Raw genomic sequence first — 16902 nt, forward strand, 5'->3', positions numbered from 1 at the left:
AGTCACATCAGAGAGAAGCACCTCAGGTTACCCCGTACCCCATCGCTTGACTGCATGAAAAAGTGAAAAGCAGCAGCAAGCAGCTTTTAATGCAGCATTAAAAACATTCCTCTGTTACGAAAACTTCCTGAGAGGGAAGTAAACAAACCAAAGCCCAAGACATTCCCGGCTGGGATTTAAAGCACAGGTAAGCCGTGTTCCAGGCAGGCACCGATCCTGTGCCCTTGGACAGCCAGACGTGTCCCAAGGATTTCATGACTTCGCCACATTAAATCCAATTTATTTTGATCTTTCTAGTCTGGCAAGGCAGTTCCCAGCCAAACATTCGCGGCTCCTCACGCTGCAGGGGAAAACCTTGTTAGAGCACAGCTGTATGCACACAGCCTGCTGCCAGCGGAGTTTAACACATTGAACTACCTGGTCTTTAAGCAAAGACTAGTATTTAATAAATGACAGCATGAACTACCTATGTGCACAGCTGTCCAAAGCCGTACGAACCACGGTAACTTGTGTTGTAAAAACTAAACCCAGCACTTCTCTGGCTTCCCAAGAACTCTAATTTCAGCATCTCAGGCTTGATTACTACAGTCATCACCAAGAAAATTATTAAAAACCAACCAGGCAATGTAAACATTTAAAATTCTGTGATGTAAGAATACAGCAGTACACAGGACTCCAGCTGGGGGAAGGAATGGGTGAAACTTCCAGAAATACAGTAATTTATTAAAAAAAAAATTAAGCTAGTAATTTTGCAAAAGTTCCTACAGCTGCACGCAGGTCAGGGCTACAGGTAGCCTGGAACTGGAGCATTTGAACTCCAAGGGGAAGCCCATGGCACAATCCCAGCAGGAAAAAAATACTGTATTAGGTATTTTTCAGGTTTTTACTGGTTATGAGTGGTTATCTTTCATGTGCTTGTTGCAGTACAGAGCAGGACCCAACGACCCCAGCCCTCCCAGCATGGTCTGTGGCCCTTCTACAGCCTCATCTGTGTCAGTTTCTCAAATTCATCTGCACCACTTTATGCTGAACAGATCGCTTACTCATTGTATACACTCTACAATAAAACACAAGTCATTTATAAAAAAGTTTAAATATTTTATTTTTTTAAATTGTATGTTCCTGGCTCCTCTTCACTGCATTCAGACGACTTCTTCTTCTGCAAGTGCAAAGCACACAGTTAGCAAGAACATTAAAAACGCCAGCAGAAACCACACGTGATGACACGAAAAGGGAACAAGTGCATCACAACAGGTCATGCACCTGGCACATGTTCTCTAAGAGCCCAAGTTCTCATCAGAGATTTGAGATTAAATGACCAGCATTCACATTTTCATCTACTTTATAAATGTCAAAGATCTGAAATGGCTTTGTTCTACCATCCTAGAAACAAGAGCAGCAGTGACAAATCACATACCATTCAACAGGAATTCACCAACTGAATCTCACCGGCTTCATGTCTTGCAGGTTCACTTGGGGCATATCTGAGCTGTTACTTACCCATCACTCGTGACTTAAGGTACTTTGCATGTTGCTCCTCACACAAGATTTTAAACATCTGATGTTCCCCCGTGTAGTTTTAGTGGTAAGTTAGAGGGAAAATGTAATTAATTCCAGCTCTGCAAGTTAGTTTATTTCCCTAAATTGCTATCCGCTTGTGCTCTTGTATTTCCTAATTCATCTTCCAGGTTATTTTGAAAGTTCAATGTTCATTAAAATATTTCAGAAGAGTAGCTTTTTAGCAACTTTTAGTTAGATTAACATTAGAGAAGCAACTGCTCTATTGTTCCCTGCTGACAATCACCCACGCCATTCGCTGGAACCTAAATGTAGAAATGGTTATTTCTTGTTTGACCACCTATAGCATTCAGAGGACGGAGTTTATTTGATGCCGCCGCAGGGCTGAAAAGCCTCAAACAATGGTTATGTGTTAGCTCTAACAAAGGCAAGATACAGAAATTTTATATAACACTGAGATTAATGAAGGGCAAATTTCAGGCAAGAACGACATAATACATCACAGGGTGACAGGCTACCGAGCTCTTACGGCAGTATAAGGACACCAACAACTCACTTGCTCACTTGTCATCTTGGTCCCTCCACGTATCACTGGGCACCGTGCTGGATGTGCTCATGCTCAGCTCCTGAACTGGAAAAACATTCCGAAGTTATACTCACAGTGATTTTGAAATCTTTTGTACAGACCCACATCTAGAAAGCTATTTTTAACCCCTGCTGTCAAGGTATCAAAGCCCAGGTGGAGTCTGGGTGTTAATCCCCCAGCTCAACAGACAGCAGGTACCTGGTTTTACCCTACACATTTCACATATACCGATTTCTCAATATTCTCTGATTCACACGTACTCAGTGACTGAACATCAAGTGTCCAGAACCCTTTATTATTTCACCCATTCAGAACAAGACCAGAAGTTATGCTTACTTCCCATGGATGAGCACTCCGGTTTCACTCAGCTTTCATCTTCACCTAAAGGATAACAACTGAAGTTATTATAGTAATACACAAAAAATTCTGACCATTTCAAAACTAACTTAAAAATAAGGTTTTAAGATACATGGACTGATTAGTTATGAGGGGAATTTACAAATTATTCCAAAATATTAAGTGGAAGAATAAGGGGCAGAAATAGGCTAGCCTACACACTTGTAAAGAGATGAAGGAATATGCAGGTAGTTGACTGAAGAACTGCACCTTGTCTGAGCACAAACCGTAAATCACCAGTCTGAGTACAATGAAGTTTGATTGCAGCCAGAGGTATACTATCCCTTATGTGAAGGCATTAACAATTTTGTCAAGCTACTTCAACTATTTCACCCTAGTCTGTCTCCTGTAGCAATGCCCTCTTTCTTCCCCTTCATGAAGGAGTGCAATGCCCCTGGACTCCTACCAGCCCTCAGGTCAATGGCCCTAGAAGTGTTTCAGAAGCCGAAGGAAGACACTAAGAGGGGTTAGCACTGTCAGTCGACTGCTTTTATGCTCGGCAACGGATTCTTCCCTTCTCAAGACCCACCCTTTTACTATAGCTAAGTTGAGGGCAAACTGCGATGGTCAGCAGCTAGGGATGTAGCCGCACAAGGTTTCTGTGCACACCTCTAGTTGGGAGGCAAATCACACCATGGTCACAATGTGATCTGACCAGGCAGGGCAAAGTTCAAGTTTAGTCTCAAACCCACCACCTGGGTTTTATCATGGCCCTCAGGAGCAGAAGTATAGTATGCACATTTTGTTTTCTATGCCATAGCAACAAACACCATGCATAAGGGATACTATATCTTTGTGCATCCTTTTAACACTCCAGATTCACTTATAGCCACGCTCCTCCCAACCCTCCCCAGTTAGCTCTTCAGTACTGGTGTTCAGAAGCAACATTTATAGAGATGGGGTATTCACAGACCACTGGCGGGACTGCACAGCCAAGTCCTAACATGTCAATCATTATCTAGCAGCAATGACAGAGGTGGGAGAAGGCCAATCCTCCCTTTTTTTCCTTTTCCAGTAAGCAGCTATTTAACAGCCCCACTAGCTGGTATGGAGACAAAAAAATCTGAAGCTAATTAGCTGATTCCAAACTTGCTAGTAGTGGAAGAAGCCAAGTAATTACCCAGAACAGCATACTTTTAATGCATCCTTTCCAACATGCTTAGCCTCATTTAACATAATGGAACAAAACACTGGCCTTCCTGATCATGTCACTGCAGCTGGCAATGATTAACAGAGACATGCAACCCCATTACTGCTCAAGTCCTAAAACTACTCACAGGCCTCAGTGTTTAGCTATGGGGAAAACTGCAAGCAAATCAACACTTTGTATGCTTAATGTTACAGTAAAGCCCCCATACACGCTATGCTGGGCTCTCTCCTGACAGCACCAGTTTCTGGCTCTGAGGGCCTAGCAGGTACGCATATGTATTCTGACACCACACTTCTGAGCTACAGGTAAGCTTTTGAGAAAAAGTGTATTTCACACACAGATAAAACCAAGATGAAACACAATGCAAGCACTTTAATGTCATTTCTTGTACCCACTTGTTACAGACTGACTTAGAGCAGACATGACTATTTGCTTTTAAGTTAGCTACCACACCAAGTTTCATTACTGCAGACAGTCAGAGCTGGTATGAGACCCATGGTCCAGTCACGAATTGCTTGCTCCAAGAGTGTCAAAAACCTGATAGTTCAAGTACGTAGAACAAGGCAGATGTGCCAATAACCCCTCCACGACATTCCTGCAGGTCAAGTCAAGTATCCGGAGCACACTGGAAAAAACTAGGCAGATCTGAGCATCGGTTTAAAGATCAATAATTCAGTTTTGCTACATGACAGTACACTTACTGCCATCGGTTTTGCTACTGAGTTCTAGTCACAGGTAAGAGTAAGCCATCACGAAAAGCCAAACTGACTTTGTGACAAGCGGTGTCACTGCTTGACTAGCTGGAGCTCGGCTACACTCACTGTGGTGTAACCAAAGACCTGTTATTATTATCTTGAGGTGCACCTGCTACTTAAGCTTTCAATGGAACATGAAGAGATAGCTAACAGCAGAGGGCAAGGCTGTTGAGCAGATACCCTGCTCACCAGCAAGAGTCTTGCCTGGAAGGTAACACAGAAGGGTTCAAATGTGACAGTAATACCAGAAACAAGTATGCAAAGCAGAACTTTGCAGAACAAGCAGAAAAACACATTACAACACCTCCGAAATAAACTGAACATCAGACAAGAGCTAGATCATGTGCTGAAACAAGGGACCTTGAAATTCAGGTTCAAGAGCTAATGCATAAGAGCTGGAGATCAGCATGTCTGGATGTCTGGAAATGTAAGCAGGTTAATCCTGAAACACTATATTCAGTATTTCTAGTAATGAAGAGTTTAGAATTACATCCCCAAGACTGATGAAAAATGAAATTGAGCATTACACTACAGCAAGATGACTCTATGAGGCAGAAATATAGAATCTTATCACTGTCGATTAAAAGCAGAGGAACATATTAAGCTTGTCAATCAAAGATTAAAATAGAGACAACTGAAATGTCCAATAAGCTCTGTGAAACGACTCACGAGGATATTCATTCAAGCACTCATTTGTACGTCCTCAAAAACACTCCAAATCAGTCTCAAAGCTGATTGTATTAGCAAGATACTATCATGTAGTGCACACAAGGCTAGAGCAGTGATTACTAACGCATTTCCTACTGAGTCAAGACTCTACAAAGGGATGCGCTGCAGATGGGCCATTTGGTCACTACAGAAATTTTTAACAGTCCTTTTCTAGGCACTGATAGCACCTAGTTGACTAAAGTGAGTTTAAGATCACATTCCCTCTTCCCCACAAAGCTCATCTAAGAGTATCTTCGTTACATTGGAACTAAGAAAAATCCACACAAGCCGAGTCGTATGTACAAAGGAATCGGGTCTGAAAATACTTATCTAAGAATCACAGCAAGTTGCTTATTGACTCTGAAACAAGACAAAGCTTAAAACCGAAAACCACGCAGCTTTGATGCAAGCTTAACATACAGGTATGAAGAGTGCTGCACTGTAATTCCACAGTCAGAAGTGTGATGTCAGAATACCCACAGTATAAGATTACATAGAAAGTCACCAAGTTATATTATATTGCTTGTTACCTACCTGTACGCAGTCGGCAATGAGAATCTTGGAGCAAGCAGGAATACTACATCCGGGTCCTAATGTCCATTGCCATTTGTGGTACTACGTTCCTCACAGTTATGAACTGCAGAAATGCTGGCTAAGTGCAGTTATGTAGCAGGCCACTAGTTTTAAGTGTAAATTGCAGTCTCAAACTCCAGCAAAAACTTGCTGCCACAGTAAATGGTTGCCAAGGAGAAGCCAAGATTTTTTCTACCACAAAAATACCACAAAATCTCAAAAGCAGTTTCAGTTTCTCATCAGCTGTATAAATGATTAGTGTAATGTGTCTACACCAGAAGATAAGATTATTCTGTATTCATTTCTGAGAAAGCGTGAAGATATATATATAGCGATACCAGTTTCTACATGCTGCAGTTTTTAGAAATCTAAGTGTCAAAGTGGGCTCAATTTTGATAAAGCAAGCTAAATTGCAACAGCCAATGTCCTCCAAGTCCAGTACAAAAAAATGTATTATGGGATCCAGACCATCCAAAACCAGGTCTGACCAACGAAGCACTTTTCTAAGTGGTTTTAAAGATTCAATCATATATAAATCTGATTTTACGAAAAAAGTCCAAAACCTCATAGGAACAGATCAAAGGAACGTAACTTTCTCACCTCCCACATTTAGCAACTTTATCGGATTTTAAAGTTGACATGTTTGCCAGCTTTTAAGACACCACCTTTAAAAAGTCTTGAAAAGAAGTTGGCTAGTTAATTGTATGCCAGTTTAATACATGCAACTCAAAGCAGAAATTATTTTAGAAATTCTGCTTATGCAGCTACAACAAAGCTAGATTTAACCAAACTTTCAGATGTTTTGAAAACTGCCAAATCTTTCAATGTATTTACTACTCATGGTTTTGCAACTCAGCTATTTTTAATACCTAGCAACAGTAGCTCATGTACAAAACAGGGGTACCAAAAGACAACCTCTGTAAGGTACAAGGACATCAGCATCCTTCACTCTTCCAAGTTACAGAACTACAAAAGAACATACTTTAGGATATGCACCAGCATCTCTTTAATAAAGAATGACATGTAATCTGAAAAATAAACTGAAAAAATTAATTTAATGTTTACGTTCAGAATTCCCCATCTCAGACACCTTCACCTTTTGCGGGTGTCCCATGAACACCCTCCAGAGAACATATGCATTATTTAATACTACTTCAATAAAGCAAATTGCATCGGTACTGCCGATTTTTAAACTAAGTATCCAATACAAGTACTCCCAAATACTTGGCCTGCAGTTTAGCAACTGCCAATTCGGAATTTCCTGAAGAGTAATTCAGTGTTATAGCATGTTAGCAACCCCCAAACTTTTCTGGGAAAATAAGAAGCATTCACCAAATAAGCTGAGTCGTTATTTAGTGTGCTTCATATTCGAAGTCAGTGTTACGTGGTATCAGCGTTTCACAACATGGTATTTTTTTCATTTAAAGAGTACCAGCACTTAAGAGTACTTCAAGAGGGATCATCTGCACTCTGAAATACTGCAATCTGACACTAAAGTTTTAACCACAGAGAAAATTTAGCATAGAATTTAGAATTAGCCAATGCTTAGCACAAAGAATGGAAAGATCTTTGGAAGATTAAAGCTACTCACAGAATGCTCGGTGCTTGGGGAATCCTGTGAAGTACACCAAAGCTAAGTTTACCTACTTTGTGCCAAGCAGGTTGAAGTATCCTGCATTAACACCAAGGTATTTTGCACTGGGAAGTCACGTTCCCAGCTTATCTGGTACAATGTAGTAACAAGCAAAGCAACTACCTTATCAATGAGTCCAGAACGCTTTGAAATTCTTCTGAGGCTTAATAAAACGAACAGCAAGCTAATGAATTCATCAGATCTTCTACAAAAGAACCTTAAAGGGAGTTTATTTGTACTGTGTAGTATTAACTATTAAACTCCAGATTCAGATACTACTTTTGATGCATTATCTCCAAACATCAATAATAAAAGAGCGATAACCATCATGCAAGCAAGCCAATTTCTGTATTTTTACATACAGGTTTTTAGGATTTGCCCACCAGCTACACGATTGAAGAATAGTTCCTGCAGTCCCCATTATACAAATGATTGTATTCTGAACTATGCAAATTAGTCCACCCAATTAGCATGAGGACAAAAGCAAGTTAACCTTAATCACTCAAGTAACACTTCTGGTCTTTTTGCCAAGCAATTTCAGGTGAGTATACAATACGGAGCAAGGCCAGTTCCTGTAATCTCAAACAGCTTAAGAGCATATAAATATCACATTAATAATCCTTTAGTTAGGAAGTCAGCCAATACAAGTCATTCTATGAATTTATTTTAAAATAACCATTGCTAGTCTTCTGCTTAAAGTCTTTAAAAGATTCCAAGCAGTAACTGCCAAGGTGGTAAGTGCTACCAACCCACCACCCATTATCCGTAGCTAAAATATGAAATTCGTTACATACTGCACTGCTTGCAATGTAGCTTTAGTTATTGTATCTTACAGCACTTGCAAGATTTGCTTTCTTATTGCAGCACAATTAATGCTCAAAAAATCTGCACCTACTGGAAAGTTAGGCTACTATTTGACCCAAACTTTAGCTAGAGGCATTACGGGAAGAGATCTTACTCTTCACAACACTTCCACACCCTGGTCTAGTTTGACCTCTAACTCAAGACTCTTGGTTTACTGCGGAAGGTGTGGTATTTAGCCTCGTATGTTTAACCACGAATGGCAAGAAGAGTTACTACATTTAGTTTTCTATTTATTTGAAGCACAGTAAAAAAAAGTTGGTACACTTTGGGAATTCAGTGGCACAAGGTACACTGCCATCAAGTTAGGGACGTTATACATCAAAAAAACAGCTAAATTTGTTTTGAAACACTGCATTACATAATTAAATTGTACTCGCCCAAACAGACCACTTACAAATATTAGGTCAGTAAGTTTCTAACATCCATAAAAACGTAGCTTTCTTACTAAAATGCAAGAATTAAAAAGTTGGTGTCTAAACAAGACAGACAAAAACAAACTGGAATGAAACTACAGGTCACATCTAAAATCGGGGCTTTTTGTTTGGGCCTTCATATTCTTCTCTCCCTCTACCATATCCTGTTGGTGTTCCAGGCCCCATTCCTCTAGGACCCTGGCCACCCACAGGCCCCGCACCTCCCTGCCCAAAGCGTTCAGGACGCTATTGGAACAGAATTAACAGTTCATTATATGTAGTTGATGTCCATGTGTGTTAAGTATATATTTTTAGAAGGTTCCGCAGTCAAGGTTCGTCGATACAATCACCATTGAGTCGATCCACAGGTACCGGGAACATAGAAAGGAAAAAAGGGTAATTTAAAAATTAGTTTATTGTAATACATGCCTTGAGGTATGTTCCCACTTGATGCATTCTCATACATCTGTTACAAAGAACAGATCCTCCCTGAAGTGCTAGAAATGTAAGCATTAGTGCAGATGTGAATTAACAACTTTTCCAAATGAGCTCTAGCAATTTTCAACCAAGTTAATGCAAATAGCTTGCAAACTTCTCACCTTTAGTGCAGTAAAAGCTTAGATTGCATCACTGTCATTTACAAATAAGCCTAGCCAGAGAACGAATCTTCAGTTCACTGAAGTATGAGCTGACATTCATAAAATGTCATTGTAAACAGAATGCCTACTCACCAGTTAATGGCATGTGCTGCAATAGAGACCATGTGCTTTTCAAGATGGGGTTAAGACTACGGTCTGCTGACTAAACTGCAGAGGCCTTAGGCAGTAACCAAAAATGATTGTGAGCACTACTGGATTGCAAGAAGAAAAAAATGTGAAAAAAAGCTAATGACCAGTGATTTATCTAACCAACGCAATTGCTCGATCAAAAGACGTGCATTTGTTAAAATCCCCCGTACTCCAGAACTGCTGCTGTATAATATGCAAAACGTGTTCAAAGAACTACAATTTATTCAGTGTTTCCAGTTAGAACTATGCACAAAGGGTCAACATCTCCCTTCCCACCCCACCTTCACCAAAAGGCTCTTGGAAAATTCACAACTTCACAGCGTTGAGAGGTTTCACACCAAGATGTAAAAGCTAAATTACCCTGCAATAAAGCAGAGACTTCGGGTATTTTTACTACTACCTCTAGCTGCATGTACTTCATTCAGTTAACTGTATCAGTAGGTGTGATCAGCATTCAATCTAGAGAACTGACAAATTATGAAGTCAAAGATAGCTTTAAACTTCCATTTCAAGCAAGTTTTCCACTACCGAGTAACAGAACAATGGTAGGTTGCTTGTTACAAAAAGGTATCTGCAACTGAAAATTCACACTTCAAGTTCTTGACTTCTGAAAGTTAGTTTCAATCCTTCCAAGAAAGGAAGTTCAGAAAGATTACCTAGGTTCTTTCTGCCTAATTCATGGCAGCTTATCTCCAATTCTGTTTAAAAGGTATCAGCCCAGTAACTGTGACAGCACTGTGTGGCAGAGATCCCCATCCTAAGAAACTCAAGGCAGTTAAACCATCTTACTGTCACACCTTTTGACCACATCACATTTTCAAGTATAACACCAGTTCAGCATGCACCTGTACCATGATTTTCAGGAGAAAAATGTACACAGCATTCACCACAGACTGCCTAACTGTTCACGGGAAACTTAGGAACTGCTTAAGTATCAGTAGATTATATAGATACATTAAGGCCAACGGCACTGTCTACTGAATCAATGATGCTCTGCAAAGTTATCATTCCAAAGATATGGTTCCCCCAAAAAAACCAGAAGATACCTGACAAGCTACTATGGTAGCTCACCACGTTAAGCCAGAGGCCTGAACCCACCCAAAAATCATTTACTTCAGCTTGTGATACAGAGTGTACACCCCTTCAGGAGGGTGAAAGCACACTAATATTGCCACCTAAGCCAACATAGATTTGAATCCTACCCATTAAGCATTTCTTTAAACTACATCCATATTGCTTCAGTGTGATAACACCAAGCAGGCTCAAAGCCCATTCACACATATAGTGTGCCAAAAATAGTACAGTTTGGAAACATACCTCAGAACATGAGATATGTTGTAGCTTTAACAAATTCTACCTATATAGTCATGCCCAACACGGGAAAACAAGAACGGGCTATCATTCCTGTGAGATAGGAATCACAAAATGGCTACAGTCAAGGATCGCTGGAGTATGTTTAAGGTAAAAAACAGCATTTCTGCTCTTCTATGGCAAACATGAGCATACAGAGTAAGTGATATGCTGTTTACCATTGATTACTTAGGTTAATCTGCTGCTTCAATAGACATGAGCGCAGATTTTTGAATTAACAGCATACCCATACCAACATGCATCAATCCTAACTAGGCTTGGAAGGGCCAAAATAAATGCAGTGTTACACATTGGAAAGGAGAATAAAAAAATCTCTCTTGTCCATAAATACAGAATGTCAAATTACTGAAAAGCTACTACACACATTTAAATTATGAAATTTGTCAGATTCTCTAGAATTTATAAAAAAATCCTTCCAAGCCTACCAGTGACGCAGAATTTCCGAAGTCCAATAAAGTCAGAGTTAATTGCAAATATGCTTGACAGCACATTTGAATTTACTTACAAACAACTTCCGACTGTGTAAGCTATCATAACGGTTAAGAACTAATCTAGTACTACATACTGCCACGCTAGTCTTCATGTTAAATACCTGACAAGAAAGTCAGCAGTTAACAGTGAAATGTACACAACCATCCGAACACTGGTAGAGAACTCAATTCCCAATCACAACATTTCCCTTGTGCTAAACTAAAGCCACCACGGGATACATTACCATGTCACTTCCCATCATAGAACCACTCATGGCAGCTTGGCCAACTCCTGGATTAGCTTCATAACCTATGCCGCCACCACCTCCGAGAGGTGGAAATTTCTGGGCTGCAGAAGCATAAGGATCTAAGAAAGAAAAATATATAATCATATTCTGACAATTACTAAGTTAACTACATAAAGTAATTATTTTAAAATTCTTTACCTCCCATGTTCATTGTGGTGGCACCACCCATTCTCATGTCTCTCTCCCGCTGCATAGAAGAAACAACTTTTAGCACAGATAATCAATTACTGAAATCCATACCTTTCAGGAGATAAAGCACATGTACAGACAACTACTACCACTTCACCTACACAAAGACATTGCATTACCTAAGCTAAAGGAAGCAGAACACATCAATCTTGAAAATACACCCAAAAAATTCCTGAACGTGGTAATGTATCCACAAAGCATGATTTCACTTACTGGATCCATGTAACCCATTCTACTATAATTCTCTTCCCTCTGTCTTCTCATTTGTTCTTCCATCTCCCGCTGACGTATCATCATTTCCTCTTCCCGCCTGCGACGCTCCTCCTCCTGCCTGATCATCCCAAAGCAGACTGTTAAACCTCAGCATCGCAACACATACAACACTTCTCACGAATATCACTTGCATGAGCAATTTAAAAGGCACTGAATGATTACACTTAAGCAAAAAAACCCAAAGCACTCTATGATGCTCAAATACTCAAGGAGAAACTTACACTGCAGTTCAATTTCTCATACACAAACTGAAGCAGCAATGGTGTTTCTTGAAAAATAAAAACTTTCATATAAGTCATTTTAAAAAAAAAAAAACAACAGAAATCAAACAACAAATGTAACACTGAAAAAATCCCATGAAAGCCAAACCAACCTCAGTTGAATTTCCTTGCGTTTCTGCATTTCTTGATTATGGAGTTCTTCCATACGTCTCAGTTCTTCTTGACGCCTCATAAGGTCTGCAGAAACAAAGCTTGTCAGCAGCTATTTCACAAACTCATGCCAGATTCAATCACATCATATCTGAATTAGATCAACCTTATCTGCACTATGGCAGACAGCTACCTTCTGAGCATCGCTATTCTTAACAACACTTCATTGAAATAAAAATTGAAAAACTACCAGTTGCACTTTTGAGCCTGAAATTCTAAAGTTAGCAGTAGGAAGCATGAATTTGTTCACTAACCCATTAAACAGACCTACATTTAAGCTAGCATTTAAAGTAAAAAGACGATACATAATTCAGGGCCAATTACCTTGACGCAAGAGGTTTGCCTGATGCTCGTGGTAAGCATCTTCCATCTCACTTTCAAGTTTGTCCTTGGCATCTTTCATGTTTTTTGCCACTTGCTCTCTCTGCTGTTTTTCCATTTCATCTAAAGATTTCCACCTCTGGGAATATTCAAATTCAAAACTGCCAGGCTGAGCAAAACGGGGAGGAGTCTCTCTTTCCCTGCGGAAAGGAAGATGCTCATTCAGAATAGATAAACCTGGAAACTGAAGGTCAATAAAAGATCACTAGCAGAATTACCAGGGAACATCAAAGGAGCCCTGAAAATACCTCACAACTATGTGATTGAAAACTTGCTGTGACAGAATGCTGGTAACACTACAGCATTTTACACGCTTAAAAGAGCCGCATTTCATGTAAATAAATTCTATGTCTACCGTAGCAAAGATGGAGACTCCTCCACTATCACACCTAAGCAAATCTTCCCCACTTACAGTTCTACTGCATGTTTATCTTGCTCTTAACTTCTTCCTTAGACATGCCACTGCTGACAACTGCCAGGTGCAAAATCCTCAAACAAGACAGGCCTTTGCCCAAGTAGGTACAGCTGCTCAAAACAACAGCATACAGAGAGATGGAGTTCTTCAGTGCCAACTTACCCAAAGCACTATTTGTTAAAGGCAAGTAATAACCTTCACTTTAGCTTAGAAGTTTTCAAAAAATGCCTGAGGGCCAACAGTTTATGTTGTCATATAAAGAAACTGGAGTCTAAAATTCAGTAATTAATGGAACAAAACTAGGGAAGTTCAAAAGCTTCCCATACATTAGCAATGTAAAGCATTTCAACATTTTAGGAACACTATACTAATCTACACTATTTTCAAAGACACTCCCTATAAACTATTTGTAGTTTTTAATAAAAGCAAGTAATTTTGACCACTTTTTCATACAAACAAGACTGACTGGATCTCCCCCCTGCATTCCCTTTTGCGATCTGGGAAAATACAACATTTATACAGAAACAGGTTTAATACACAGATCCTAACCTAAAACTGCTACTTAGAAAAAGACTCCTATAGGCTCTTATGTACTCTTTTATGCCCAGTGGTCAGCTTCATCAGGCAAATCCACAGGCAACTAGTTTTTATGAATCATGGAATGAGTTAAAATTTTACTTAGTTTTGCATTTCATTCCATAAACATCAGTTTGTAAATTCCCTATGGGATCATCAACATGAAATACACCTGAAGTGAGATGGCAGTTCTCAACAACCGGATAAGCAACAAGTTGAAGTCTGATTTTCAGGAATTTCTACATATACCAAAACCATCTGTTATTGGGATGCTACTTAGGCTTTACGGTTTCTTTGAGATACAGTGTAGAAAATTGCTTGTGTAATCTTTAGTGAATATACTGAACAAATCAGTATGCTGCATTATCTAAAGACAAACTACTATCAAAAAAAACCCAAGAACTGAAAGTACTACTCAAAATTCAAAGCCTGTTTCTGAAAAATTACTCCAAATCCTTCACACTCTGGGACAATACTATGTCCACCATCTATATACTCTATACCAAAAGATAGTGCCTACTTTTGATACATCGGATTCTTCTGAGCAAGCTTTTCTGGAAGACCATCTTCATCATCCAATTGTTCCAATGGTTCCACAATAACCGGCCTAGGAGTGCTGAACAAAAAAAATACCCATTTTACTCCTCCATAAGAATCTCTATTCTGAAAAACCATAAGCTGACAATTTTATTCTGCTTAAAACTAGAAAACCTAAGCACCAAAATACTTACGTAGTCAACAAAAACACTCCTTCAGTACACCGTTCAAATGCTTTTCTTGCAGCTGGCTTTGATGCAAATTCAACAATGCCTTTTCCTGTTGATCTACCTCTATCATCTACAATCACAACCGCTCTTTCCACTGGACCAAACTGGGAAAAAGCTTCCTCCAGCAACTCGTTGGACACATAAGGTGAAAGGTTACGCACTGAAAGAGCAGCAGCATGTGTGGCAAACCGAACACGAAGCTGTCGACCCCTCATGGGGGTATCATCCAGTTCTGCCTTCGCAATTTCTGCAAGAGCTCTAGATTCCTGAGGAAAGTTTAAGACCCAGTTTTAGAAAACCAAGTTGTAAACTACACCATTTCGTAAGAACTAAACGGATGGATGGACAGTACAAAAACCTACCAATTTAATGAATCCAAAGCCTTTCCCCTTGTTGATAAAAACCTCTCCTGGCTCCCCATATTTGGCGAACAGTCTTTTAAAGTCTTCGTCTGTTATATCAGCAGGCAAATTCCCAACAAACAAGCGGCAACGCTGAGTATAGGTCTTCTCCCCGGGTCGCCTCAGAAGAGAGAGGTTTGCTTTAAATCCCTACAAAGAAGCAGACCAGTCTGAACCATCGCCGTCTGCCGCCCCGCGCTTCGGCCCAGAGCAGCCCCAGGTCACCGCCAGCGAATACAAACCCAGGCTGCCACACACCCCTCGAGGCCGCAGTCGGGAGCTGCCTGGCCACCTAGGGAACACGCACATCATGTTTAGAGTGCCCGCAGCCCGCCACCGCCGCCGTCCCTCTCGCCTCGCCAGGGCCCCCCCTTCGCCCGCGCTCCTCCCCTCAAGATGGCGGCGCGGACGCGCGGAGCCGCCGTGCCCGGCCGCCGCCATCTTGTGGCTCGGGGAGGGGGAGGGGGGCCGTGACTCACCTCGTCCGAGAGCTTGTCGCCGCCGCCGCCGGCCGAGCCCTGCTGCGAGGACAGGCTCTGCTGTCCCTGGTGCTGCTGCCCGCGGCCCCGCGGCTCTCCGCCCGGCCCGCCTCGGTGCCCCGGCCCGCCTTTGTGCGGCCCGCCGGGCCCCTGCTGGGGGCCGCCTGGTCCCTTGGGCCCGCCGCCGGGCGACTGTCCTTGTCCTTTCTTAGGGCCGCCGGCCGGGGTGGGGCTGGGGCTCGGCTTGGGCTGCGGCTGCCCCCCCGGGCCGGAGGGAGCCGAGGAGGGCGCCGACACCGGAGGCTGCTGCTGCGGCGGCTGCCCCGCGGGCAGCGCGGACGGCGGAGGCGCTCCCGGGCCGGCCTGGCTGCCGGCAGGCCCCGCCGTGGTGGCGGCGGCTGAAGAGGACGAAGAAGGCGGTGCAGAGGTCGAGGCGGGCGGCTTCGGAGGTTCGGGCTTCGGGCCTCCGCCCGGTGGGCCACCCGGGCCCTGCGGGCCGCCCCCCATGGGGCCGCGGTTCTGGCCCATGCCCATGCCGGGCGGCGGAGAGCGGAAATCGTGGTTGGGGCCGCCGCGACCACCTCCGCCGCCGCGCCGGTGGAAGCCGCCTCCGCCGCCGCCACGGCTACGGAACCGATCCCGCGACATGGTGGTGGTGGTGGTGGTGGAGGAGGAGGAGGAGAAGGAGGAGAGGTGCTCCGGCCGCCGCTGCTGCTCCTCAGAGCCCGCTGCTCAAAATGGCGGCGAGCTGAACGGCCTCGCCGCCGCCTTTGTCCGCCCCTAATATAGTTTCCCCGCCCCCGGAAATCACCCCCTCCTCCCCGCTAGCCAACCATCGCCCTCGGTGGCGAGGACCGATAGGTGGAGTCACCAATAGCATGTCCCTGTTCCGCTAACTCTTTGATCTCATTGGTAAGAAACCTGCCCTCTGCCGATTGGCTCGTTTGAGCGCCGACATTCGCACGGGATGATCCGTTAACCTCCCGTGTGCTGATTGGACAGTTTGATCAGCGGGAGGCGGAGTCAGGAAGGAAGCTCGGCTTGCGATTGGCTGCCTGGGCAGTCAGTCAGAGGGGAGCGCGCCGGCCCGGCACAGGCCGCGGCCCAGCGGCCCCGCCGGCTCCGGGCCGCCGCTTGCCCGCGGGGCCGCACGGCACCCCGGGCGGAGCTGCCTCAGGCTTCCGCTGGAATGGCTGCTTTTAGCACGGGCGGCAGGCTTCACTTTGCGTCGAAAGCGAATTTAGTACAAAAAAGTTCCTGTTTATTCACCCACGGGAAGCCCCAAAAGCGAACTCTGAGCTGGGAGCAGCAATCCGCAATGCCCGAGCTCCCCGTAAGCGCAGGGTCCGGCTCTGTGCTCTCTCTGCTTCGCCAGCAAGAAGGTGGAGGTCAATTCCCCAAACTGTAAAAGGGCAGAAAAACAAAGCAGCTGTAAAAATTCATAGGGGTTACGGTCA

At 42.9% G+C, this 16902-nt stretch overlaps 1 protein-coding gene across 3 annotated transcripts; it reads right to left on the reverse strand.

Moving 5' to 3' along the window:
- Positions 1-1077: 1077 nt before the first annotated feature.
- Positions 1078-16227, reverse strand: SFPQ (splicing factor proline and glutamine rich). Of its 3 annotated transcripts, XR_010073697.1 has the most exons (12): positions 15446-16227; positions 14928-15116; positions 14530-14831; positions 14319-14414; positions 12751-12947; positions 12369-12453; positions 11936-12053; positions 11672-11720; positions 11471-11592; positions 2441-2485; positions 2075-2149; positions 1078-1159 (listed from the first exon to the last, which is right to left on the reverse strand). XR_010073697.1 is itself a non-coding variant. In XM_063355573.1 (11 exons), exons 1-10 carry the CDS (start codon positions 16091-16093, stop codon positions 2465-2467), a joined length of 1827 nt encoding a protein of 608 aa, XP_063211643.1. In that variant the 5' UTR covers positions 16094-16227; the 3' UTR covers positions 1166-2149; positions 2441-2464. The 3 variants fall into 3 exon arrangements, 2 of the variants coding, with proteins under 2 accessions (XP_063211643.1, XP_063211642.1); XM_063355573.1 differs by lacking the exon at positions 1078-1159 and having other exon boundaries at positions 1166-2149; XM_063355572.1 differs by lacking the exons at positions 1078-1159; positions 2075-2149; positions 2441-2485 and adding an exon at positions 8397-8842.
- Between the last annotated feature and the right edge of the window lie 675 nt (positions 16228-16902).

The sequence above is a fragment of the Chroicocephalus ridibundus genome, chromosome 19 (assembly GCF_963924245.1).
Source record: "Chroicocephalus ridibundus chromosome 19, bChrRid1.1, whole genome shotgun sequence".
In the NCBI taxonomy this organism is placed as follows: domain Eukaryota; kingdom Metazoa; phylum Chordata; class Aves; order Charadriiformes; family Laridae; genus Chroicocephalus; species Chroicocephalus ridibundus.

Excerpts from the sequence above, each read along its gene's own strand:
- SFPQ (XM_063355572.1), bottom strand. The coding sequence starts at position 16,093 with ATGTCGCGGGATCGGTTCCGTAGCCGTGGCGGCGGCGGAGGCGGCTTC. Across the intron at positions 14,415-14,529 it reads GGAGTGTTTTTGTTGACTAC|CACTCCTAGGCCGGTTATTG; the intron begins GTAAGTATTTTG and ends TTTTTTGTTCAG. Across the intron at positions 12,948-14,318 it reads AAGAATCCGATGTATCAAAA|GGAAAGAGAGACTCCTCCCC; the intron begins GTAGGCACTATC and ends TCCTTTCCGCAG.